This window comes from Triticum aestivum, chromosome 1B (genome assembly GCF_018294505.1).
Source record: "Triticum aestivum cultivar Chinese Spring chromosome 1B, IWGSC CS RefSeq v2.1, whole genome shotgun sequence".
Lineage (NCBI taxonomy): Eukaryota > Viridiplantae > Streptophyta > Magnoliopsida > Poales > Poaceae > Triticum > Triticum aestivum.
The window spans coordinates 136634443-136659528 of NC_057795.1; the positions used below are offsets into that span (position 1 = coordinate 136634443).

A 25086-nucleotide genomic window follows, 5' to 3' on the forward strand; every position below is an offset into this window, starting at 1 on the left:
GAGAGGCTCAAGAGAACAAACGATAGGGTGGAGGTAGTGGCTTGGGAGGTAGCCGTGGAGGCCATTGGGCCCTCACACTCGCCTCTCGCCTGGCGGTACGTTGATCGATGGCCGGCATTATAAAGCTCAAGTAACGGTGGGCGCTGGATGATGAGAGTGTTGCCGCGGTGGTTGCGCGCAATGAACGTGCCCAACAGCAACTCACAATGGTCTTAGCCGAGTAGACTGAGGTCTCTTGCCGTACAAAAACAACTAAATTACAAAATTTTGGTCAAACAATGCACATACATTTTGAGTAATTTTGTTTCTTTTTTGTATAGAGCTCCTCGGACGTCATTTGACCACCAAAATTTACAAGCCTCTCTAACATTCGTTAATGATCATTCGCACAAAGTTTCAGATTTTTTTCGAAATGTTTTGCTATGTTTTTTTCTTTGTGTGGGTGTAGCGGGTGTGCACCGAGCTGGGGTGCAGGAAAACCACTCTCTAAGTACTAAGCTAAAACTTTCCCATCTCTTTCAATATGTACATGTAGAATTACTGCTTTTTTATGATTTTGTTTGGAGAAATTTTATTCTTTGTTCAGTTGATACGGGAAAATCCATTGGATGGCCCGGTCCTTATGATTTGCTGGTGGATTTGAGGTGAAACGTGACAAACATGAAGAACAGCGAAGGAAAAACTCAAGAGAATCACTCGCAAGGACAAGATTCACCACCAATCCAACTCAAATTACAAGCCAAACCTCAAGATCTAACAACATGAAAAACAAATGACTAGGGTAGTTCGTCCCCAAATCTCTAGGTGACATTGAGGTGTTGAGAGATAGTTCCTCTCCAACTTCTAGGAATCAGAGGTCTTGTACTCCTAAAGGAACCTTCAACTGGTAAGTGGTCTTGAACTCCATGGAGTCTTCACCCTGTAGGTGGAAATCCCCAGGGTATGATAGATTGAGCAAAGCTCTATCAAGGTTTTGGCTTATGCTTTACTAAGCCTGAAAAATGGAAGAGGTAAGAAATATATAGGTCCTAGGGAAAGAGGGGAACGTGAAGGGTAGTTCCAATCACGATCCTAATGTATTTCCTCCTTGAAATATAAGGCCCAGTTTGACTTTTCTGGTCGTCGTTGCACAACTTTGACTATGATTTTCATGTATTGTATGTCTATAAGTATACATACATAGGAAATAAAATTGTTTTGCAAGACAAATACGACGATACCATTTATACATGTTCAATCCATATACTTTGATATATATTAGTGGTCAAAGTCGTGCATCAAAGACCGTAAAAAGTCAATCGCGCCTTATATTTTGGGAAGGAGGGAGTACGACTTTACCAATCAAACTAACCCCTAGTGAAGATTCTACGATTTATGATCCCACCATCGTATCTCTTATCTGTTTCAGGATCACAATTCTGAAATTCTGACTACCTTGGAAGGGCAATGGAACATTTTCCAACAGTTGCACGTAAAGTCCAGAGGCCCAGGGAAGGGGGGGGGGGGGGGGGGGATTATGACCCAGGGTGTCTCATCAACACAATGAGTGGTATGTATCTATCCTGTTGCAGCAGATTACTCGATTAGTGGACAACACATCTTGAATTAATCACTTTTGCTTTGCCAGGATTTAGTCGAGGTTGCTGGGAAGAAAGGAAAAGGCCTAGGAGACAGAATCATCTCTTGTTCTGATCAGAAAATTTACATGAACTTGTGGAAGAACCATAAACTGCAAAACAAAACATAAAGGCTCTAGGGCCTGTGACGGCGCAAAATTGGCACTAGACCTCGTTCTGACTTATGTGTTGGCTAAACTTCAGATCCAAATGGACTTCCATGATTAATGGATTCATCGTCGAAAGCTCTCCTCGTGGCTTCCCACAGCTGAGACTCGATCCCCAGTTTCTTCAGCTCATGAAGTCCTCTATCGACTTTTAACATAGTTTGACAAAACAAGAAAAAAAATGATTACGGCTTTCAACAACACATTTAGCACAATTTTTAGTGTTTAGCGAGGTGATGGATAAAGTTAAAAGAAAAAAGATTGCGAGGACAGGATACTTCTCACTATGGTTTCTCAGTCATAATTTTGAACAAAACAAAATATTTGTGGTTTCTTTTGTTTAGAACGTACAAACTGTAAAGAATTGTGGATTGTGCAAAAGATGATCTCAATAGTAATGTAAGGGAGGCTACCTTCAACTACATCACTTGTAGTAACTGGGTGGTTGCCTTGCTCTATCCAAAATTGTAGACGGTCGTCAGCTATATCTTCCTCTACATCATGGTTTTTGGCCCGCCTCCAAAAGTAGGTCAACCATGCCTGTTATATCGTTAGTTCCTCGACGTAAAATTTATGGTAAGTAAAAAATGGAACACTCACAAGAAAGAAACAAGAACAGAATATATGAATTTCCATAAAATGTTTAAGCTGACATTTTACTATGGTCAACTTAGTTTATCATGTTTTAACTTTGACACATAGTGGGACAAAAAATAATACTAAATTGCAGAGAATTGTCTCGACCCATCAAATGGATGGCAGATTGTTATTTTACCTGCTTGAAGCGTACATCATCTCGCTCATCCTCACTTAACTCTAGGACAAATAGCAAGCCCCCGCAGATAGTTAGTAAAGAAATTTGATGTACTAGTGTTTTTCACAGGCCATAGATGCCAAAGAAATTAGTGAAGAGAAGAACTAACCAGTTGACTCCGGAGAACTATGACTATCAGCAGGAAAAACTGGACCTACAATAGGAAGCTTACTCATCATAAAAAGGGTTAAACATATTTGTCCAATGCCATCAAGTCAATTTAGCAACATGAATGTTCAGAAGGACAGATGAGCTGGCACAGTTGGCTAGGAAGCAGCTCTAATCACACAAACGAAGTGATAAACTTCCTGCAATTCTCCCATACAAACTAGAATTACTGAACCAAAAATCTACATGGTTTTGTCCAGTATTTTCCTGAAGTGATTCTGGTATATATCAATTATATTAAGCGAGTGTAATCGTTCCTTTTTGCCCTGGTGTTATATGCATTATCGACTTGCTGTACCATTCGGAGTCTGCAAAAAGTGGTTCTTGGATGCCCAAGTGCTATGTGTTGCCAAATTGTAACAGCACCACACATACAGTCTCAAGTCTTTTTGGAACTGATCTAAAAAAAAGTCTTTTTGGAACTCTTATGACATTATCGTAGTAGACAGAGAAAAATTGTTGTATATCTGTCGGAAGTTCTGAGATATATCATATAGTAACATATTAAAGATAAAAGTATAAGAAATGAGTACATTTTGGAGAAGCCACCTGAGAGAGGTCTGTATCGTCGATGTTCTGCTAAAGCCAGCATGATTGCATCTTCTACCTTCAAAGGGAATATTAGATTATTGCTTCGGCAATTGAAACTAGAAACATAAATATCATTTTCTTCCTTTATGAGAATATGTGAAAGCAAATTCAGTGACACATACTGCATCTACAATATACTTCACAATGACACAAACTTGTAACCCACAGGAGTCTGAAGTAGTGAAGTTTGACAATCCACTTTCTATTTTCATCAAGTGGAACCAATATGACACATCAATTACTTTCTGTATCACTCGATGTGATTGACAGAGAAAACGAAATTGTCAAAACAATGAACTAGACGAGCATGAGAACTGCTAGAAGATAACTATCATCTAGGAAATTGCCACACCAACACTATGAGACATAATTTTCGTTTATTGTGAGTACTATGGATCTCATCAAACTTGATCAATTGGGACTTGCCTCTGGAAGAAACTCATTGATTGGGACGAGCATAAAATTACTAAGAAAATATTGAGAAAAACCTTGAGCGAAGCTAATTCACGAAGTCCTTTCTCAACTAAAAGCATGCTCTCAATATTTCCATCTCCAGCCGTATCATTTACATCATTATCTGCTACCAAATGAACAGTACAAGAAAATAAGTAATGTGACTGAAATCATGATATTATATACCATCTCTGGTACACTTAAAATGATGATACATCCTTTGACATTATATTACTTTAAAAAATAACAGAAATATATTAATCCTCCACATGACAGAAATATATTAACCATCCACTTGGCATCTTTTTGCACCTATGGGCAAAATGTAAGTACTTCACTAAGGGAAATGTATTTGGAATTCATTTTCTATGCACGTACGAAATACAAAGCAAAAATCCATATCACAACAAAGATGAAATCCAACTCAAAGCAACTCAAGTACATTCTGCAGATTCATTTATGTCATTTCCAGTTTCATTTTTATATTGACATCAGAATCCTTGCAGGGATTTTCAGTTGATGTAGGTTATATCATTTCATGGAAATCTGGCCTTCATCTACATGTATCACGTCATAAGCTACTTGTAGAGTAATCTAAATATGTGATGCTTGTATCAACAGCTTCATGGTAGTAACATAATCATAATTAGGAGACCAAAAGATGGATATTGAAAGGGAATCTGACCTGATAAACTTCCATCTCTAGCTTTTTGCCCAATTGATAGGACGACTTCAAGTGCAAGTGGTGCAACTGAGGACCAGTGTTCTAGTTTTTGTGCAGCGATATCAGAATGTATCCCTAAAATAGACACCTTTGCATTAGCCAACCATTCTGACAATCTACATACTTTTTTTAAATTGACTGCTCAGTTGTGGATAAGTCTTTTTCTCATGAAGAATAACAATTTTTCCCTGACAATAATTGGCAATAAATTTACAGGCTTCAGAGAAAATTATGACAGACAAGTAAGGACTGGATCTCTCCATGAATAAACTTAACGAAATAAATTTGAAACAGGACATATTATTAAAGGGTACACTCCTTAAAAGGCAAACTATGCGAAATGTTTATGGCAACATTAGCTTGTGAATTTTATAATGAACAAATAGGGAAGGGTAATAATGCATCCCTTAGCCCTTATTTTTAACCAGCACCCGAGCCCTTAATTTGTCAATGCTAACAATTACAATGGAGGAGAGTTGCTGTTTAGGGCTCCACGAATTTACTTGCTTCCCTGCACCTTTTTGTGCTGTAGTAGAATGCTAGAGAATTTTGAGAAATTAATTAGACTACATTAGAGGAAGATCCCGGAAAAACAATACAGGAAGATAATCTCAGTACCAAGTCTAACAGATAGTTTCCAGTAGCGGGCGAGCCAACACCTCTTTAGCACCACCTCCTCCTGATAAATGATTTTCGTGAAATGTAATGGATCCAAAAACAACAAAGTGCCAGAATATGAATAGGCCAGCAAGCCTACACACCATTTCTTCTTGTGACAGGATCGTTCTGTTGGATGTTGCATGAAGAGATCTCAGTTCTGATCCAATACCTACACGCCGAGATACAGATGTGGCCATCTCACCAGCAACCTACCCAACAGAGTAAATAAATGTTTAGGATTGCAAAACATGACTGAGGAGAACTCATTCAGCAATAAGTAATCATATGTGGTGAACTATTCACCTTTGCTTCTGATCGAAGGGCTGTAATCTCATCGCAGCTTGCACTGTTACCCCTTCTTGAAGCAATTCTCATTGAAGCCTAAGAGAAAACAGAACTCGAGGTTGGATAGAGTTAGTAAGCAAAATCTTAGAATTGCTTTTATTTTCCCCATAATTTCTAACTTGGATTTATGAAATGAAGAAAATTCATTATACTCTGGTAGGTCAACAACCAAGGGCTCGGGTGTGGGCTGGGGTGCAATCTTCTATCCAAGGGTGCTCATGGGGCAATGAGGCGATGGGGCCCGGTTGCCTCCAATAGACCATACAAGGGTTGTCCGTCCCATGTGACACGTGGGGTTGGGCATCATTTGCCTCCAGTCTAACATGGCCCGCCAGCAAGCGGACCTCCCATAGGCCTATATCTCCTTCATACAGCTCTCGATTGGCGAATTACCAGTCAGCCCTTGGTTGGGCTAGAGAGCTACAGTTTAGATATTTCCCCATTTGGTAGAAGCAAGTTGCAAATTGTGGGGGAAATATATTTATTCTGAAATATCGACCATCGAAAAGAAGAACTCAGGAGAATCTAACACCTAAAGCACCACATCAAAGCACAAAAGGGGACTCAAATCCAAATAAGCTTTCACATTTCGACAAAATGTTGAGCAGGAGAAGCTTTGTATAGAAACATACCCTTCTCTGTTCTAGTGCTGCAGCCTTTCTGAGAGTCAAGGCAGAAACATGGTTTAAAATATGGTCAACATGTAAATAAGAAGAAATGTTACGTTTTCGTAAATCATATACCTGCTAATCAAATTGACCTCCGGTTCTATGGCATCACCCATACCAGCAGCCTGAAATTCAAATAGTGAAGATCGATTAGCACAAAACATGGATATGACACAAAGTGAATGCAGACATATTCATGCAAATGGCTTTCAGAATTTAGAAACTAAGCCAATAAGTTTGCATATTTGGTCTTTAGTGGCTCAACGAGTAGGACTGGAACTTGGTCTGCTGCCGTTGTACAGCTATTGATCCAGTAGGTCTGCTGAATAGTGAATAGCAATTAAAGTCCCACCTATCCATTTGAAGCATCTAATATTTTACATTATTTATTTATTAGGAGCACAGTTCAGTAAAAGAGACAAATGTCACAGTTACTTTCTAGCAACTGAAGGCAAACCTGAACGTTTTGGCTTTCTTAGGCCTTAACTTTTTTTCCTGAGTTGCTATGTAAAAGATAAAGCCAAATGTAATACGAACGCATGTAAATTCAATGTAGAGAAATTAATCTATAACTATTAACTTAAGAGCATATTAACAAGGAGCCTAGAATAGATGTTGCATGGATCCAAACATATTATGCAGTTGTAGCACCAGCCTCCAAGGTAAGAACTAAAATAGAAGTACACTAGGATTAAACCATCTACTCAAGTATCAGAACTTGCTATCATAAAATCAGCAGTTTTTAGCACAGAAATAAACCTGTCTGACATCTGCTTCATAGCATCTATCCTCTTCAAGCTGAAGCTCGGAAGATGCATGCCAGCATAACAAGGATGTTGAGTGCTTCCAACAAGTAGAAGTAGAAGTAAAATTCATAATCGTAATTTTATCTCACCTTTTCGTACATGCTATCATTTTCCATTTGAAGTGTGTTAATCTGCAAGGGAGGCATCCAAGAACCACAAGAGTGTTCCAAATAAGATAATAATCGATTCTAAGGTGAAGGAATGACATTTGAAGAATAACATACCGAAAAAGGTAATTTTTTTTTACCGAAAAAGATTTGAAGAATAACATATACACAGCATCCATATCATATTGGTTGGAGGAGTATTTTAATCTAAAGAAGAGCAAAAATAATTGTTTGGCAACCTAAAGTAGCAAATCTTATACTTTTGCCTTCTCAATGCACCTATATGCTCAGCTTTTCTCAGGGAAAGACATAGAATTTTCTGAATATTCAGTCATTATTATTTCACACAGAAGTATTTATGATGACATGATTTACCTCATCATTAAGAGAAGAAGAGGAGCGCCGTCCTCTCATCGAGCTTCCAAGATCAACTGATCTCCTAAGGATGATGTAGCCTATATTACTTAGCATGTGATTATAAATAAAGAATGTTCAAAAGGCAATAAATACTTAATGAGGTGCCTTCTGTTAATTAACAAATTCTCCGTAAGTAAACTGGGAGATACTAGATAGTACTACCTCCATTACGAATTATAATATGTTTTGGATATTTCAGTATGGACTACATACAGACTAAAATGAGTGAACAAACACACTGAAACGCGTCTATATACATCTGATTCAGAAAAACGTTAGAACATCTTATAATTCGGAGTGGAGAGAGTAGTTCACACATACACTGTACCCTCAATAAACTAACAAAGTAACAAGCATGAGTCACGAGATAAATAATTTATTCAATTTGAATTAAAAGAACTCGTACACAGGTGAGAACCCCCTATAGCACTACTAACAACATCATACCATAACCAATTCACTGCTTATAAATACGGAACATGTGGTGTATAATGCGTGACAATACTGACCTTTGCTCCCTTCGGTTAGGGACCGAGACGGACGATTCCGACCCTGTTCCGCTTGTCGCTGGCCGGTTTGATTGCTTGATGGATGGTATCATCGGAACCGACTTCCCGGGCACATACCGGTTCGTCAGCGAGGGTGGCCGGCTAACGACCGGCGCCTGATCCGCAAGGTAACGACCTATCTAAAATGCACACACATTTACATGCAACCACTTAGTACATCCATCAAACACAATGACACAATGTGTAATGTAGCAACTAACAAATCGCAAAATTGCGTGAGGGGCGCATGGACGTGTGACGGAGGATCGCACATTAGCAGGCCCTCAATTGGACGATGACATTAATCTGGAAATGGCGATCGATTCAGATGGTGTTACCGAGGGGGAGGGGGAGCGGTTGCCGGGCCGGCGCGGGGTGGATAGCTCGATGGGCGGGCCGGAGAGTTCGCACTCCTCGCCTTCGCTGCCGCTGCCGCCGTCCTCTCCTACGGGCCCGCCCATGACGCGCGCGAGGCGCTGCGCGGCCGCGCGCGCGGCGGCAGCGGCCCCCGCCCCCCGGCGGCCGGCGGAGGAGGTGGACCCGGCCCCGCCGAGCGACCCCGAGCGCGTGTGGCGGGTGTGCACCGGGGACGCGGACGGGGACCCGCCCGGCGACGTGTGCGCGCTGCTGGAGACGTACGCGCCCCGCCGCACGTAACCACCGCCGCCGCCCGGGCTCGCCGGACGCGACGACATGCGATCCATGGCACCGTGCCGGATCCGATCGGGCGAGGAGAGAGAGAGCTCGTGATTTTTTTTGTCCCCCTTCTTCCTGGAGGAAGCGATTTGATCGGAGAGGTGGTGGGATGGAGGGAGACGGGAATGGGTCGTTCGTCGCCCGTCCGAAGGCGGGGGCGAGCGTTTTGGCTTCCGGCCATAACGGTCTCCCGGCTCTCCAATCGGCAGGGTGGCGTGCCGCGTGGCAGGATCTATGTGGCGTTCGTTTTTTTTTTTCTTTTTTCGTTTCTAATTTTTGGGACCTTGCTATATCACAAAATATGAGGATGTATTTTTTTTGTTAAACATAGTACAAACGCAAGCGATCATAAAACGTGCATACACACACGCAAATTTTGTCTGGTTAAGACCAAACTTCAGTAACAAATAATGGTTGTACTTTTTTTATGTAATGATATCAAAATCACGATCAAATATATTCTAAAAAATTACGATCAAGTAAGTACTTCAATACATGCCATGCAATCTCAATTACATGCTTGCGATATCAAAAAGTGGAAGATTGATTGTGATCCTATTGGTGTTCTATGCAGTGCCGGAGCTTCGAAGAAAATACTGAGCGGGCCAACTCAAAAGAAAGCACAACTATCCAGTCTGCAACTATTCATAAGTTTTCCATTATTGCTTTTCTGTATTGTCTTTGGCCTATGTGAGCATCGTCTTTGCTTATACTCGTACCCTATAGCAGGTTATCCGGCAAATTACTCTGGAGGTTTCGCTTTTTTTGTAATACAAGAAGAAGGCTTGCCGATGAAAATTACTCGGGAATTGAAAATGCAATGCTCGATTGCTTGTTACCTGGGTCGCCGGCTGGAACGCTGCTCGCTGTGACGCTGCTGGCTTGGATCGACGGGTAGGAATTTCCTATTTGACGCTCTCTCTGTCAAACTGTCGGCGTTTTGCACAGGCGAGCGACAGAGCAGCGACGAGATGGGCCGGCCCACTTTCGCGTAGATAGTGCACCTATTCCAGCCGTTTTGGGAACCTTCTAGAAGGTTCCCTGAACCGGTTTTTACCGGTTTTTCTTTTTTTTTCTATTTCTGTTTTTTATTTTTTTATTTTACTGTTTCTTTTTTATTATTTATTATTTTTATTTTTCAAGGTTATTTTACCTTTTTAAACAAAGTTCATGTTCGAAAATTGTTCTTGCTTTTAAAATACATTGAAAATTTCAACAAATGGCCCTTTTTAAAAATTATTCATAAATTCAAAAAATGTTTGGGATTTTCAAAAAATGCTCTCATTATTCAAAATTGTTGCTAATGCTTTTCATAAAAAATTTCACCACTTCACAAAAAATGTTCGGCTGTTAATTGTTTTTCCCATTTTCAAAATTTGATCGCAAATAACAAAAAATGTTGATGTTTTTTCGGAGTTTCAAAAAATGTCTCAATTTCATAAATTGTTCACAAGTTTTAAAAAATGTTCGTGTTTTCAAATTTTGTTCCATAGTTTCAAAATATGTTCGCATGTCCAAATTTTGTTTTGGAATTTGGAAAAATGTTCCTGTTTCAAGAAATCTTCATGTTTTCTATTATTTTTTTCTTTTTTTCCAAAAATGTATCTACTACCCCTATAAAACTAGTAAGCGGCACGTGCAACGCACGTCTTAACAAATATAAATATTAATACCCATATTATTGAAGATTGTACATTTTCACTATAATTTTAAATATTTTGTTAATTTCAATAGCAATCGGGCACACAATATTGAGACAGTACTATCTAAAATACATCACGCACACTTAAATATTAGAAATATCTTATGATAAAAATCATTTGTTTGAAACGAATGCTCCAATAAATATTTTCACCCATTGTTTAGATCATACATAGTGTTGTGGAAACCCTACTGGTGCAAGGTTCAAATCATGAAAGAGCCATACCTTTACACATTCCAGCAAATGATATCAAAAAAATGAACTTACAGTCCCATATACCATTACAATAACAGAAATTCAGCAGAAATCACCATTCAACTAATAAACAGCAATGCGCCCCACCTAACAAATGCTATTAGAAATCAGGAAAAGCAGCTACTATTTTAGCAAATTAATTAGAATCCATAGTTTCATACAGATTACATAGATAAACATGCGTCCTAGAAAGACAGTCTCAACAGCATCGACATATTCTCACAACATGAATTCGTCACCACTCCTGACTCCTGAGCATGCGAACAACAGGACCACACAAACCAGAGGCTTGCGAATAGAATTGACAAATCAGTGTTTTAATCTTCAGGAACATACAGAACTTTCCCTACCAAGCAGCGGTGCACATAAAATTCGATATATAGTTCCAATGTGGACAAGCTTCGTAACATCTGGCACAACCCCTTGGCCTTGCTTTCGTGATCAATTGATGAAAAGACATTGTCAACTTTTTAAAGGTTGTTGCCCAACTGAATAACCGTTGCGCAAAATCACGTTCATGTTCAGTTCCTGATAATTCACTAATTTCTATTTCTTGGAGGCGATCAAGCACAAGTTTCTTAGTTTTACAGTGTGTTGGCTGATCACAAATGCAACTCGATGGGCATGGATTCTGTGCCTGAAGTGAGTAGCATATCAACTTTGTAAGATTAAGCGATACATTTCATGGCGAAAAAGAGATGAAATGATAAATTATCAGACTGCCTGAGTACTTCGACATGAATCAGCACAATTTACAAAAGAACACCGGGAAATAGGATACTACAGAAAATATGTTTGTTCTGTAAAAGAGATGCTGGTACGACAAACACTATTATAGAAGTCACATAAATTCTTAAGCATGGTATAATGTTCAGCTCTACCTTTGGACTTCACTGTCAATGAAACCTCTTAAAAAAGATAATGTAACTAATAAAATTTCTCCAAGTACTTACTCTAATTGTGTCATCAAGATTGAGCCTGTCAGGCAATAAAGCGCCATATATCCTCACATACATTAGAAAATAGTACGTCACTTTGCTAAACTTGAAGATGAAAGTATTAGCACTTACATGAGCCATATAATTTCCACGGTTAAAGTTTGAAGACAAGGTATTAGTATTAAACCAATACCTAGAGTAGAGCAACTGGCAATCAAGTCTAGGTATGCCTGAAAGTGCAAGTGCGTATTGTTTTATGTGACTAACCTGATAACTCAAGCATTATAAGTGCTTTACAAAGATATAAACAAATTAAGGATAGTTTTAAGTGTCAGCGTTCTTACATATATCCAGTTCTAAAGGCTTTTTCCTTCCAACATAATGAAAGGTAATATGATTTCAAGTGCTTTTGAACATGTATTCACCATTCTGAACAAACATTGGCAAGATGTTACCCCAAGGTGCCCAAATAATAAGTAAAGCATGACTAACAAACATGGTACGATGGCACTAACAAGTTGGGAAGTGCACACAAAATTAAAATGATGTGCATGTGTGTAGTAATGGAAAAATAATTCAGCAAGTCACAATATCTGAAAAATAAACAGCCCGGAAAAACCATTGAAAAATCATTCTTTTGCGGAGAAGAAAATACATGTTCATCCTAATGAGGCACTACTAATTAATAAATACTACAAAATCAATAGCTGATAATAATGTAGTAATAATGAACTAACGATTTTCATTTAGCGCATGAACATTGAATTTATTTATTGTATTGAAGGGAGGATATTTCCTTTGCCGAGAGGAATCACTAACATATGTGAACTTCTTATGCAAATAAGTATATATTAAAACACTAATAACACTGTATAGAATAACCTGAAAGACATTTAGCTCCACATCGTTGAGAGCTCCATCCCTGTCGTGGTAAAAAGATATTAAAAAGATGCAGAAGATAAACACTGTTTAATTAAATATTTCCATGGACAAATTACCAACATTATACAGAAGGTAACATACTTTACATACTGATATACTGATATATGGGATAAAACGAAACCATGCTTCCCATAATAAAGTTTATGAGATGATGGGCAATGGCGACAGCTTAATGTATGCGTTGCCCGATGCACACAAAATAGTCCAAAAATACTTTTGTAGATGTTGTACTCATGCTGTCTTGTACAAAAGCAGTAACACGTAAGAACATTTAGGCTTGTATAAAAAAACAGTTTGGAATTTAGGCTTCAAAGATTACAAGGAACTGAGGAAGGCATACCACTGAGTTGCATTGCAAGTTTTCAATGTTCAGATCTTATACATGCCGTGCTTCTGTTATCCAATCCCTAGCTGATCATGGCTTCAGAAAACCTGAAATTGGATATCACATTTCTTTCAGCAATGGATGAAACTGCATTCATCTGAATGTATATACATCTCAAATTTCATAGAACAGTTTCACTCTCAATGGGAGAAGCAATCTCAAAAGGGGGTGCGGGGTGGCCAGGTGAGATGCACAGCGTGTCAATTGTCGGGAGGGGGTGCAGAGGCCTTCCTACAAGACAATAAGGCCGTCAAGCAAAAAATGTAATTAGTTACCGTTGGTCATCTATTACTCATGCTAGCTTATCTCCTGGGAAAAAGTACTACAAAATCTCCAAATGTTCATAGACGCAACCAGACTTCAGTTATCCGTTGACACATAGCGAGTGCTCCTAAAGCAACAACAACAACAACAACAACAACAACAACAACAAAGCCTTTAGTCCCAAGCAAGTTGGGGTAGGCTAGAGATGAAACCCATAAGATCTCGCAACCAACTCATGGCTCTGGCACATGGACAGCAAGCTTCCATGCACCCCTGTCCATAGCTAGCTCTTCGGTGATACCCCAATCCTTCAGGTCTCTCTTAACGGACTCCTCCCATGTCAAATTCGGTCTACCTCGCCCTCTCTTGACATTCTCCGCACGCTTTAGCCATCCGCTATGCACTGGAGCTTCTGGAGGCCTGCGCTGGATATGCCCAAACCATCTCAGACGATGTTGGACAAGCTTCTCTTCAATTGGTGCTACCCTAACTCTATCTCGTATATCATCATTCCGGACTCGATCCTTCCTCGTGTGGCCACACATCCATCTCAACATACGCATCTCCGCCACACCTAACTGTTGAACATGTCGCCTTTTAGTCGGCCAACACTCAGCACATACAACATTGCGGGTTGAACCGCCGTCCTGTAGAACTTGCCTTTTAGCTTTTGTGGCACTCTCTTGTCACAGAGAATGCCAGAAGCTTGGCGCCACTTCATCCATCCGGCTTTGATCCGATGGTTCACATCTTCATCAATACCCCCATCCTCCTGCAGCATTGACCTCAAATACCGAAAGGTGTCCTTCTGAGGTACCACCTGACCATCAAGGCTAACCTCCTCCTCCTCACACCTAGTAGCACTGAAACCGCACATCATGTACTCGGTTTTAGTCCTACTAAGCCTAAACCCTTTCGATTTCAAGATTTGTCTCCATAACTCTAACTTCCTATTTACCCCCGCCCGACTATCGTCAACTAGCACCACATCATCCGCAAAGAGCATACACCATGGGATATCTCCTTGTATATCCTTATGACCTCATCCATCACCAATGCAAAAAGATAAGGGCTCAAAGCTGACCCCTGACAGTAAAACAAAAATTACCTATTTGGGTTGATCGTTTGGGAAACTTGGAAAAGAAAAGCATAAAAAAAACAAGAGCTCCAAAGGCACAAAAAAGCAAATCATAAAACTATGTTGAGGCTAACCTCAGGATCATGCAGTGTGGCACACAAGAAATTCCATGAGGCAGCAGCAAGGTAATAACGCTCAGGATCATGCCATGTAGTAGTCCAAGAAGTATGAAGAGTGTTTCATTGCAATTCAGTAGAATAATTACTATTCAATGGCTAGACTGTCCACTTTTGCACTATCTCGGGAATTTATATTGTAATCACCAAACAATATAAGGCGGACAAGGTCACACCAATATAAAAAAAACAAAAAATATGTCCAAAGTCAAGATTTCGATGAAAAGAAAAATATCACAATAACACAAATAAAAGTGGAGTGTGAGCTATGTGCCATTGCTTCTATCAGCAGAATAGAGAGAAAGCAAGAGTTTCAGCGGTTCATCGTAAGCAACGCATGCACTCAAATTGTAGCTCGAGACCAATGTGCACAATTCATATATGTGTGTCTCAGTGCAATCTCCGTTCATGTGTTTTGCAGCAACCATGTTTAAAGCACACCATTTTTATTACTATGAGGTAACAAATATATGTTTTCCATAGCGAAGGTGTGGGTTGTTATTAAAGGGCAGTCAACAACTTTAAGATTAGTAGTTCTAACATCAGAAATCAATCCTAATATCATCCCTATTCTTCTTCCAAAAGCGCTAAACTTTAATCCAATTATTTAGGCTATGATAGAATAATAATGTTGTATGTGTAACTGCCATCTAATATTCATGAAAGTTTCTCTATTTACCTCATCATGTTTCCTTGAAACTTGATGCACAGGCCAATGTGATTCAGAGTTTTTAGTGATGCTGCAGATTCTAGAAATGGGTTAGTCATATTCATTATTCTTGCAGAAGACAATCCACCGGATATTAGATATTGTTATTGTTTCATTAGTGTCCCGAGGCCCTCACTTATTCAGATCAAATCTCTAAAAAAAGTGCATGATATATGTTTCTATAACTAAAGTTGATTCACCGCTCGTTGTATTGGATGTACACAAGGTGTGAACACAGAAGAAATTGGCAGAAAACTGTGAACCAGTAGCCAAGATCTAAATTTCAACACTAAAACGGTCATATATACTCAGAGAACAAGCAAACCAATTTCGTATTCTCTAACCAACAATTTACCATCATAGACGTTTACGCACACATACAAACAGCTGCCATCAGGATTCCTGAAATTTTATGAGGACATATTGAATTCCTGATTAGTGAGGATTTCAGAAATTTGTAGTCCAAGCAACTCGTACATTTGAAGTTCCGTTGCTTACCTTCCCGTTGTGTTGCTATGCTCCTGAAGTCGCCTAACTACAGGAAAAGGAGGCCAAAGTTTTGCTATATTTGGTTATCTACAATAGCATACAACATATCCATATTAATCTGAAAAACAAACAACAGACGAAGGAAATGAGAGGTAGAGGGATTGGGTTATCCACAATAGCATACAACTATCCGTATTAATCTGAAAAACAAACAACAAAAGAAGGGATTGAGATGCCATGGTGGCTAGGGCCGGAGGAGGGCGGAGGCAGCAGCAGAGAGGTCGTTGGGCCGCCGCGCGCCCTGGTTTGAGGTGCGGCCACGTTCACCAGCGGCCGCCACCCCACGTGCGTCCAAGTCCCCAATGGCACCGGCAGGTCCCGCGTGCCTCGCCGATGACGAGCGCCCTAACCTACAGTCAGGCCGACGGTGGAGCGGTAGGTGGAAACTCCAGTTGGACAGGCCGTGGTCCTGGTGATGTGAGGTGTTGCGTGCGTGCGGCGGCGACGATGCGCGCGACGGCGATGTTTGGGACGGCAGGCGTGGCGGTTGGGGCGTGTATCGGTAGCGAGGTGAGACGGGGAAGAGGCAGGGGAGGTTATGGCGTCGGGGGCGGCGTGGGTGGGGCGAGGGCATCGGACGGGATTTGTTTTTCGGCACCCAAATCCTGTTTAGCGGTAAGACGTGGTTAGTGGCTTGGTGTTAACCATGGAATGAATCTGGGACGCTAAATCTGAGAATTGTACGGTGCAGATTGTTTGGATCTGCCCCTCTCTTCCTTTTATAGGGGTAGTAGAGAAAGAAAGGGCGGAGAACCAAACAATCAGACCCGTCCATCAACAAGATCTGATGGCTCTTAATCCTCCAATGTTTAACGCAACAAACCACGCAATTAAACCCGATCGCTAAAAAAATGTCCGCACGACCTCTCGCCACGTCCCCACGAACTCACGCCCCGCGCCGTTCCTCCCGCACGACCTCGCGTCTCTGCGCTGTTCCTCCACAGCCGGCCGCGGGCCGTAGGTCCCCTGTGCCGCCGCCAGAGCCACCCTTCGCCGCAGGCCGCAGGTCGCCGAGCCGCCGCCCCGGAGCCGCCCTTCCCCGCGGCCAGCAGGTCACCGAGCCGCCGCCGCGGAGCCGCCCTTCGACGCGGCCTGCAGGGGGCTCGCCTCGCTGCCCACGTCGTCCTCCTACTCCTCCTCAGTGGTACTCCTCAGTGCGGTGGAGATAGCGGGCGCCGAGGGCATGCGGACGGAGGTGGCGCAGATCCAGGGGGGTAACAACGACGGGCGCCCCACATCCCCTTCACGTGCCGCTGCCCAATCCTCCTCTGCCTCCATTGCCTGCAGTAAGGGATCCCAATCATATCCGTGGGTCATCGCATGGTCCACCGTCGCCGTTCCCTTAGCACTGCGCTTGCACTTCCTCTTGGTCGCCGCAATCGTTGGGTCATCGGTTCATCTGTTCGTGCCTGGATTGTCGCCGTTCATCTTTACTCGTGTTTCTCTTTGATGATGTCCAGGTGCCGCAGTACCGGCAGCGAAGCTGAAGGCCCCAGTGCGGGAGGAAGCAGGCGGGTGCTCGGTGACATCGACAACATCGTCCCTGCCCACGTCCTCGAGGGGTAAGAAAATCAGCGCAAGGATCGAATCCCAGTCCTGCTTTTCTTTCTTCCGTTCTTTTTCCTGAACTGAACCCGGTCTTGTTAGTTGAATAGCAATATCCAGCTACAGGCGGGGATCACTCCAATCACCAGGAGCTTTACCGCTGACCTCTGAAGTAGGCCTAGGCCGATCCATCGAAGGTGCGGACGCTCTGCGGTATACACCACCTACTCTCTTGTCTGTTGGAATTCGTGGCCTGTCACTCCTGTCCTCACGGTGTAGGCAAGTGGTCAATTATCCTGAAATCTTTGCCCTATTGTACAGCCCGTTTAAGCAGTCACAGAAGCCTCTTTATAAATTACATTAATCCCTAACGTTTGATCAAGAAAAATTGGTACTGTTGGTGTCCATCTACCAGCACTGCTCATGACCATATCATGCAAATACAGGAGCGAGGGGAACCAACAGGGGTGGTGTCCTGTGTGCATCTCATACAGCGTCCTGAATCCCTGCAGTACACCAGCTTTGCGCTCTACCTATAAGCTACATGTGCTTTCAAATTCGATCTCCTGTGTGGCTTAAGACTTTGAAATAAATATTGAGTAGATAAATCTTCAGTAGTTTTAGTTATGCTCTCTATACAATTAGTAATTGTTTAGGTGATAATTCCGAATAATGTTAGTGCTAAAGACTTATACATTATTTTCAACTAGCAGTTTCAGTTCTCCCTTCGCCAATTGATACAAATAATCTATGAATTATCAACTACTCCCTCCGTCCGAAAATACTCGTCGGAGGATTGGATGTATCTAGATGTATTTTAGTTCTAGATACATTCATTTTTCTGTATTTCTCCGACAAGTATTTCCAGACGGAGGGAGTATTAGGCTAACTATGCACATATTAGATTCTTTGTTTCAGCTGTCTCCTGCTGCACTGATATAAATTTATGTTTCAGATTATGTAGTCTTCTGCAGGTTATTAGATAAACTCTTCCAGAGATTGAGATCTAATCACAACTGCTTTGAGTCATTTACCTTTTATTTTGCAAAATGCAATCAGAAGTAGTTGTCATCTCTAATGTTAATGAATAGATTCTCAGAAAAGGAAATTAATTGGAATTATCTACTCAGCATGTCCCATGACTTCAAAAGGAAGAATTTGACTAAATTGAGATGTTGATCTGTAGTGTAAAGATAGACAAAATCAAAGATTGGCCTATTGTCCAGTAACTCCCTTAGTCAACACCCAAGAGCATAAGTGGGAGCAAAATCAATGGTAGCACCAACTATTGAGCAAAAGCACTTCGTGTTTTCATGGTACGGTCTGAGCTTAAAAATTGAATTGAACAGTGACGGTTAGTGTTATGCTTATAAGTTGGTAGCCCCCGGCACTGTCTGTTGTAGATGGTGCGTATTATTACCTCCTTCAAATTAAAATGCCGTTCTAATAAAAATACAACATGTTCTGGTCAACTCAGGTGCGTTCCACTGGGTGATTTTCTTTCTTAATAATTTTTTGGTCGTGCTAAATAACTATATGCTTAGGATCAAGGATGTACTTGTTATTGCCAATGAGTTATTGCTTTGTATTTTTACATGCCGACGGCTGGAATGTCATAATAATTTCTGCATGTCTACACATAGTTTACTCATCCCACTGGAAAAAGAACCAAGAATGTTGTGTGCAGAGATGTCTTGGAGGGACAACACATGTTTGTTTTCCGTACATGTCAATCCACCTTATTATATTATTAGGACATGTTACTCATCTCTAATATTGAATTTTTTTTCTAATTTATGTGTATATTATGCATACAATGATGAGCTATTCTGTTAGGATAATTTGAATTAGGGAGCCTTGCTAAATAATGTATAAAGATGGTACTGAAGGAGGCTATGCAACTAGCAATGTACTCTGTTTATAATCTGACCGATATTTCTTAAAAGATGTATGGTTGTTGTGTTCTCTCAGACAATATAAAGCATAGTTCTATATGCTCTGCTAAATTTGCAACTTTCAATGCTTTGTGGGGCCTTTCCCATCAACTCTAGGGATTTTACCTAAAGGTTCTTCTCTGATTTTTGTGTGTGTGTGACTCTAGCTATTTTACTTACTGGACGTCTATATCATGCATGTTTAGGGCCTTGTCTCTATATTTTTCATGTGAATCGCAGAGTAATATGTGAATAACATTTGCATTGGTGTAAGCTTGCATGTTTGCTACAGCAGGGCAGAGTTAGTGTAGCATCATTAGTTTCTTTTTTGATATACTAACAAGTTACCCTGTGTGAATTCTCAACTGTTTGGAGCCCTGTTTGCGCGCAAGATTACGAGGAGCGCCCTGTGCAATTCCTCGACTGTTTGAGACAACGATCGTCAAATGGGAGGGCTCCCGGGGGGAGACACGGCGGCCAGGGGCATCTCCATTGTTTATCCGCCGCTTCCCTTCGTCACCAGTGAATAGCAATCACAGCACCGCATCATTCACTTGCCTACCGTAGATTGACCGCTAATGCGGGCGCTCCGCTCCACTACTCCATCTCATGCTGTATATTTCCTCTCTTTATATCTAGATAAAGTATAGCATGTAAATATGTCTAAATTCAGAAATAACGGTTTCCCTTCTATCTTCACTTATAGTGTTTTGGTTAGTATAAATGTAACTAAATTCAGCGGATGGTGTTATTTGAAGCCAAATTATAGGATTATTCCCCTGGTGTTATTAATGTATTTGGATTAAACTTATGAACATGATTCCTTTATATTATTCCTCTAGAATTTGGTATGATGTATAACCACCAGTTCAGTAGATGATTCTTTTATATTATTCCAAAGGCTTGGCAATGAATTTGGATTAAAGTTATGAACATGATTCATTGGAAATTGGAAGAAGGACGTCATGAATTTGTAAGTATAGGAAATTGTACTTTCTAGGTTTTCTTATGGTCTTGCTTCTAAATTCGATTTTACCTTGGGTGGATTTTCAAAGCAGGCATGGGTATTATCCTTTTTGCTTAGCATGCCTTCTTTACTGGTAAAGAAACACATTAGATATATCTGGATTTTTGTCGAGTAAATGAGTATGAGTGCAAATAAATTCAGACACGAAGCAAAAACTTTGACGTTTCATTGATTAAGCAGAAGATTGTCCAATTAATCACGGAAAACCAAAATAAAAGGGCCAAGCCCACTCTAGAACACCGTAATGCCACAAGAAACGCCAACCACACAAACACACACTAGCTTGATCTCGCTCCACCGAACAAGTCGCCCTTCCATGTCTGAAAGAAATCATGAGGCACTCTCCCGCGGCGATGAAGAGATAAGCATTCCACATGCATGTAGTAGTTGCAACCCACACGGCATGAGGTCCATGCCGTCGAAGTTGCAAAGCTCTCGGGGTCGCCGCCCCAACGTCCACTGGTTGAACACGCCTTGCACCCTCAACCGGTAGGGCCATCGCCCCCATATGCCACAGCAGAGACGTGTGTTGCACGTGCACACTTACTAGTTTTTCTATAAAAAAAATTTGTTCAGAAATTTGGAAAGGGTTGCTTTTCATGTTTTTATTATTTTTTGAATGTTTCATAAATTGTTCACAAGTTTTAAAAAATGTTCTTGTTTTCAAATATTGTTCAGGAGTTTCAAAATATGTTCGCATCTCCAAACTTTGTTCTGGAATTTGGAAAAATCTTCCTGTTTCAAGAAATCTTGATGATTTTCTAAAAAAAATCTGTTTTCCGAAAATGTATTTTTTAAAATTTGTTCAGAAATTTGGAAAGTGTTGCCTTTCATAGAAGATTCCGTTTTTTGAAGAAAAAACATGCTTTCGAAATTCCTAAAATAATTTGGATCTGCGCAGTATTGGTTCTTCAACGTTGACGCAACAATATGCTTAGACTAGACAGCTAGCTGGACTTTTAGTAGCGGGTCGTCTATAGCACTCGATCCCGTGTTCGAATTCCAGATACAGCGATTAATTTTTGCACCACAGTGCAGGTTTGAAGGTCTCGATCTTTACGGGCCGGCCCAGTCGTTGAGTTGCCTGTGCGAAACGGCGGCTCTTTGCCGCAGAGAGCGGGCTATAGGAGGTCCCCGACGAGTACTAGCCCGAACAGACGTTGCATGGTTACTGGACTGGGCTAAAAAGCACAGGTGTTATTTTTTTTTGCCAAAATCCTGGACGGGCCATGGCCCAGGTTTGCCCCAACTAAGCTCCGCCCCTGGTTCGATGTGATTGCAATACACGAATTGAAAAATTGCGCAGTGACACTATCAACCGGCAACGGCTCATCCAATCAGCTAGTAACACCTCACATCGTATATTGATTTATGTGTTGTATAAAAAGTGTTCCCATATTTATGAAATATTTGGTATTTCAACAGCTGGCCCACCACTGTACTTCACATGCAATATTGGCAGTAATATGGCAAACCCTCTCTCTTTTCTCTCACACAATAAATACAATCATTTCTTTCACCTTGGCTAATTTAAAACATTAATATCTTTTAAACCACATATTCATTTTTGAAACTTTTTTATATTTGAACTCCTTGCACCAAAACCTTTAAAATGAGATCAATCTTGGATATTTTTTAACCATGTTTAAATTCGAATGTACATTTCACATTTTGAAATAATCAAATTCACACTGATACATTGCAAGTTCACTTTCACTAGTTACTATTTCACAATTTCGAATATACACTTCACTTTCCACTAGCTTGTTTCACAAAAATAACATATATTTTAATTGCACATTTCTCAAATAACCTATTCCACTTTTTTGAAATAATTTATTTCACATTTACAAATAATCAATTTCACTTTTTGTGATTACTATTTCACAATTTAGAACCTACATTTCACTTTTCACTGGCTTGTTTCATAAAAAGTATCTATTTCAATTGCACATTTCTTAAATAAATTATTTCACTCTTTTGAAATAAATTCTTCACATTTTTAAATAATCAATTTCGCAATGATGGATTATAATTTCACTTTCCATGGTTGTTATTTAACAATTGAGAACCTACATTTCACTTTTCACTATGTTGTTTCACAAAAAAAAACATCTACTTCGATTACACATTTTTCGAAAATTATGTTTCATTCTTTTGAAGAAAAAAACTCTTACACATTTCCAGACAATGAGTTTCATAAGATATCATTTTAATTTCATATCTGGGTTAATATAGGTTTCTGGTGAAATAGGTTGGTTTCACATATATCACATATTGCAATTGAAATATGTTTTTCCATATTTTTCTAGTGAAATAGGTTAATATAGGTTTCTAGTGAAATAGGGTGGTTTCACATATTTCAATTGAAATAGGTTTTCCCACATTTTTCCAATGTTGAAATTTAAAAGTACTCAAAATGTATCCAAGATTGGTCTAGTTCTAAAGGTCTCGGCGCCAGGAATTTATTATTTCAAAAATGAACTTATAATTTTAATAGTATGGACGGTTTATTTTAGCTAAGATGAAATAAAAGGATGGATTTATATGTGAGAGAAGAGATAGAGAGAGCTGTCACATGGTGGCACCACTGTTATCCCTGCCATATGAGGGGCAATGGTGGGGCCAATAGTTGTATTAAACATGGTATTCAATTTATGTAGCAAAAAAGCTGAACAATAGATGTTTACAGCTCGAACCTTAAAGCAACCAATGGAAGGTGAGATTGTTGCCGATATGTACCGCAACCGCTCAAAATGACTTTCCCTCCCAATAGATGCCATGCTTGTGATGGACCTGTCCCCCAAAACACTGATGGCGATTATCAAAATATGTAGAGAATTTCTCTGGTGTAGCAAGGGGGGGCAACTATGTCGTCGCCTGAGACATGGTTTGCAGGCCTAAGTGGGTCGGTGGACTTGGGATACCGAACATGCACTAGCTCAACACTGCTCTACAAAGCGTGCTAGCCTTGGCTACAGCGAGCTGACAATTCAAGGCATTGGTCCGAGTTTGAGATTGTTGTACGGTGGATTCAATGGCACTATTACGGGCAGCAACAAGGGCTACAATGGGAGACGGCCATGACACCTTGTTCTGGGAGGGTCGGTGGCTCGAAGGGTTCTGAATTGAAGAGCTAGCACCAGTTGTCTATGAGAAGGTTCCAAAAAGAATCAGATCAACGCGCACGGTTTTTGTGGCACTAGGAGATGACACTTGGGCGGGAGATCTTGGCCCGCGACCTCACTACCGACATGCTCCAACAGTTCCTGGATCTTTGGCCTACAGTGGAGGCTATACAACGAGATGCGGGTACATGAGACTCGATCTCCTGGTCCTCGGTGAGATTTGCGGACGCGATCAAGTTTATGGGTCTCATGGTCTCACCCAGTACGGTCACTTTCACATGGAAATCCAAAGCACGCCTACAATATCGCCTCTTTGTGTGGTTATCATTCAAGAATCGGTGTTGGACGTCTGACAGATTGGCCATGCAAGGCCTGCCTCATTAGGCTGCATGTCCATTCTGCGATCAACGCAACGAGACCATAAACCACATTATGGTAAGCTGCGTCTTTGCCAGAGAAGTCTGGAATCGGGTATACATTGCGTTCGGGAATCCAGAGAGAGCGCCTTCTGCGGATGAGATGTTGGGAGCATTGTGCATCATACTGGAGCATCAAGGAGGACATCGGAGAATGACTCGGGCGATTTACCTCTTGGGCATGTGGGAGTTGTGGAAACACAGCAATGTCATCATGTTTGATGGAGTGGAACCATCTCAGAAGTAGGTGCTACAGCGGATCAAGAGCGAAGGTATGGTTTGGAGTCAAGCATGACTCCTAAAAGGGGAGTCGACAGTTTCTTCACAGTAATGGCAACGTGGATAATAAATGAGTAGTTGCATACAAAATAGGGTGTCGAAGTGGGCGGGCTGGAGCATGTAAAATACTGGTAATCTCACAACATGGAGGGAGTCTTTCCTTTTTATATAATATATATGATACGCACACTCCTGCATATTCGAAAAAACTAAGTACTTCAATTTTGAATATAAACCACTTCACAACATATATGTTGGTTCGACCTTTTAGTTGCAAAAGATTAGTTGTTTTATATGTTTAGATAGAGTCTTCGCAATTCATTCAAAATTTTCAACTTGAAATCATATTGTCCTCATATTGTTCTTTCACATATATGGAAAGCGCAAGTTTAGTACCGTGTATATGCAAATTTTACATTGTTTTTGCAAGTTCGTTCAATCATGATACGTTATGTCTCTTTAGTTCACCTTTTTATTCGATCAAGTTAATCTAGGACAATGCATCTTCTTTCAAACACATATAGAATTATGAATCTTTGTTTTTATTTATTTTTTATTCCTCCTTTTTTCCTTGTTTTGTTTGATCATCTTTGAAGCTAAATCACTAAGTCAGCCTAAGAAGGAACGACACAAAAGTGTACTATTGGCCCATGTGCAGGAAACAAAACCGAAATAATAACAATTGGAAATTACACATATAAAGAATGATGGGGTACCCACCTCTTGGGGGGCTCATCGTGTGAGAGTGCTATCCGCGCCGTCCATTTCGCGCTAGCCTTGCATGGATGGCTACCTGGAGCCCTCCTCGTCGTCCATTCCATGTTGGCCTCGCGGCTGGCTACCTGGAGCCCTCCGCGCCGTACGATCAATGCGGCCATCTCGCACCCAGACAATTCTCATCGGGTGTCCCTGAAGCCTGGGTTGTGGGCGGGATCGTGGCCAGCTTCCCATGGGGATTTTCGTCATGCTTGAGTGCAAA

At 40.8% G+C, this 25086-nt stretch overlaps 2 protein-coding genes across 8 annotated transcripts; one reads left to right on the forward strand and one right to left on the reverse strand.

Annotated features, from left to right (window-relative positions):
- Positions 1-1587: 1587 nt before the first annotated feature.
- LOC123088156 (coiled-coil domain-containing protein SCD2) lies at positions 1588-8914 on the reverse strand. 3 transcript variants are annotated; one of them, XM_044510332.1, is made up of 18 exons: positions 8423-8914; positions 8046-8224; positions 7495-7558; positions 7102-7143; positions 6966-7004; positions 6282-6331; positions 6171-6198; positions 5497-5574; positions 5295-5402; positions 5152-5212; positions 5037-5072; positions 4495-4608; positions 3845-3933; positions 3315-3372; positions 2707-2751; positions 2559-2599; positions 2197-2323; positions 1588-1931 (listed from the first exon to the last, which is right to left on the reverse strand). In XM_044510332.1, exons 1-18 carry the CDS (start codon positions 8786-8788, stop codon positions 1810-1812), a joined length of 1647 nt encoding a protein of 548 aa, XP_044366267.1. In that variant the 5' UTR covers positions 8789-8914; the 3' UTR covers positions 1588-1809. The 3 variants fall into 3 exon arrangements, 2 of the variants coding, with proteins under 2 accessions (XP_044366267.1, XP_044366274.1); XM_044510339.1 differs by lacking the exon at positions 5037-5072; XR_006441711.1 differs by lacking the exon at positions 1588-1931 and having other exon boundaries at positions 2223-2323; positions 3299-3372.
- Positions 8915-16667: 7753 nt separating this feature from the next.
- On the forward strand, positions 16668-20085 carry LOC123112052 (uncharacterized). Of its 5 annotated transcripts, none has more exons than XR_006455064.1 (4): positions 16668-17064; positions 17239-17340; positions 17426-17520; positions 17770-20085. XR_006455064.1 is itself a non-coding variant. In XM_044532967.1 (4 exons), exons 1-4 carry the CDS (start codon positions 16962-16964, stop codon positions 17823-17825), a joined length of 348 nt encoding a protein of 115 aa, XP_044388902.1. In that variant the 5' UTR covers positions 16668-16961; the 3' UTR covers positions 17826-20085. The 5 variants fall into 5 exon arrangements, 1 of the variants encoding a protein (XP_044388902.1); XM_044532967.1 differs by having other exon boundaries at positions 17434-17520; XR_006455063.1 differs by having other exon boundaries at positions 16668-17340.
- Positions 20086-25086: the final 5001 nt, after the last annotated feature.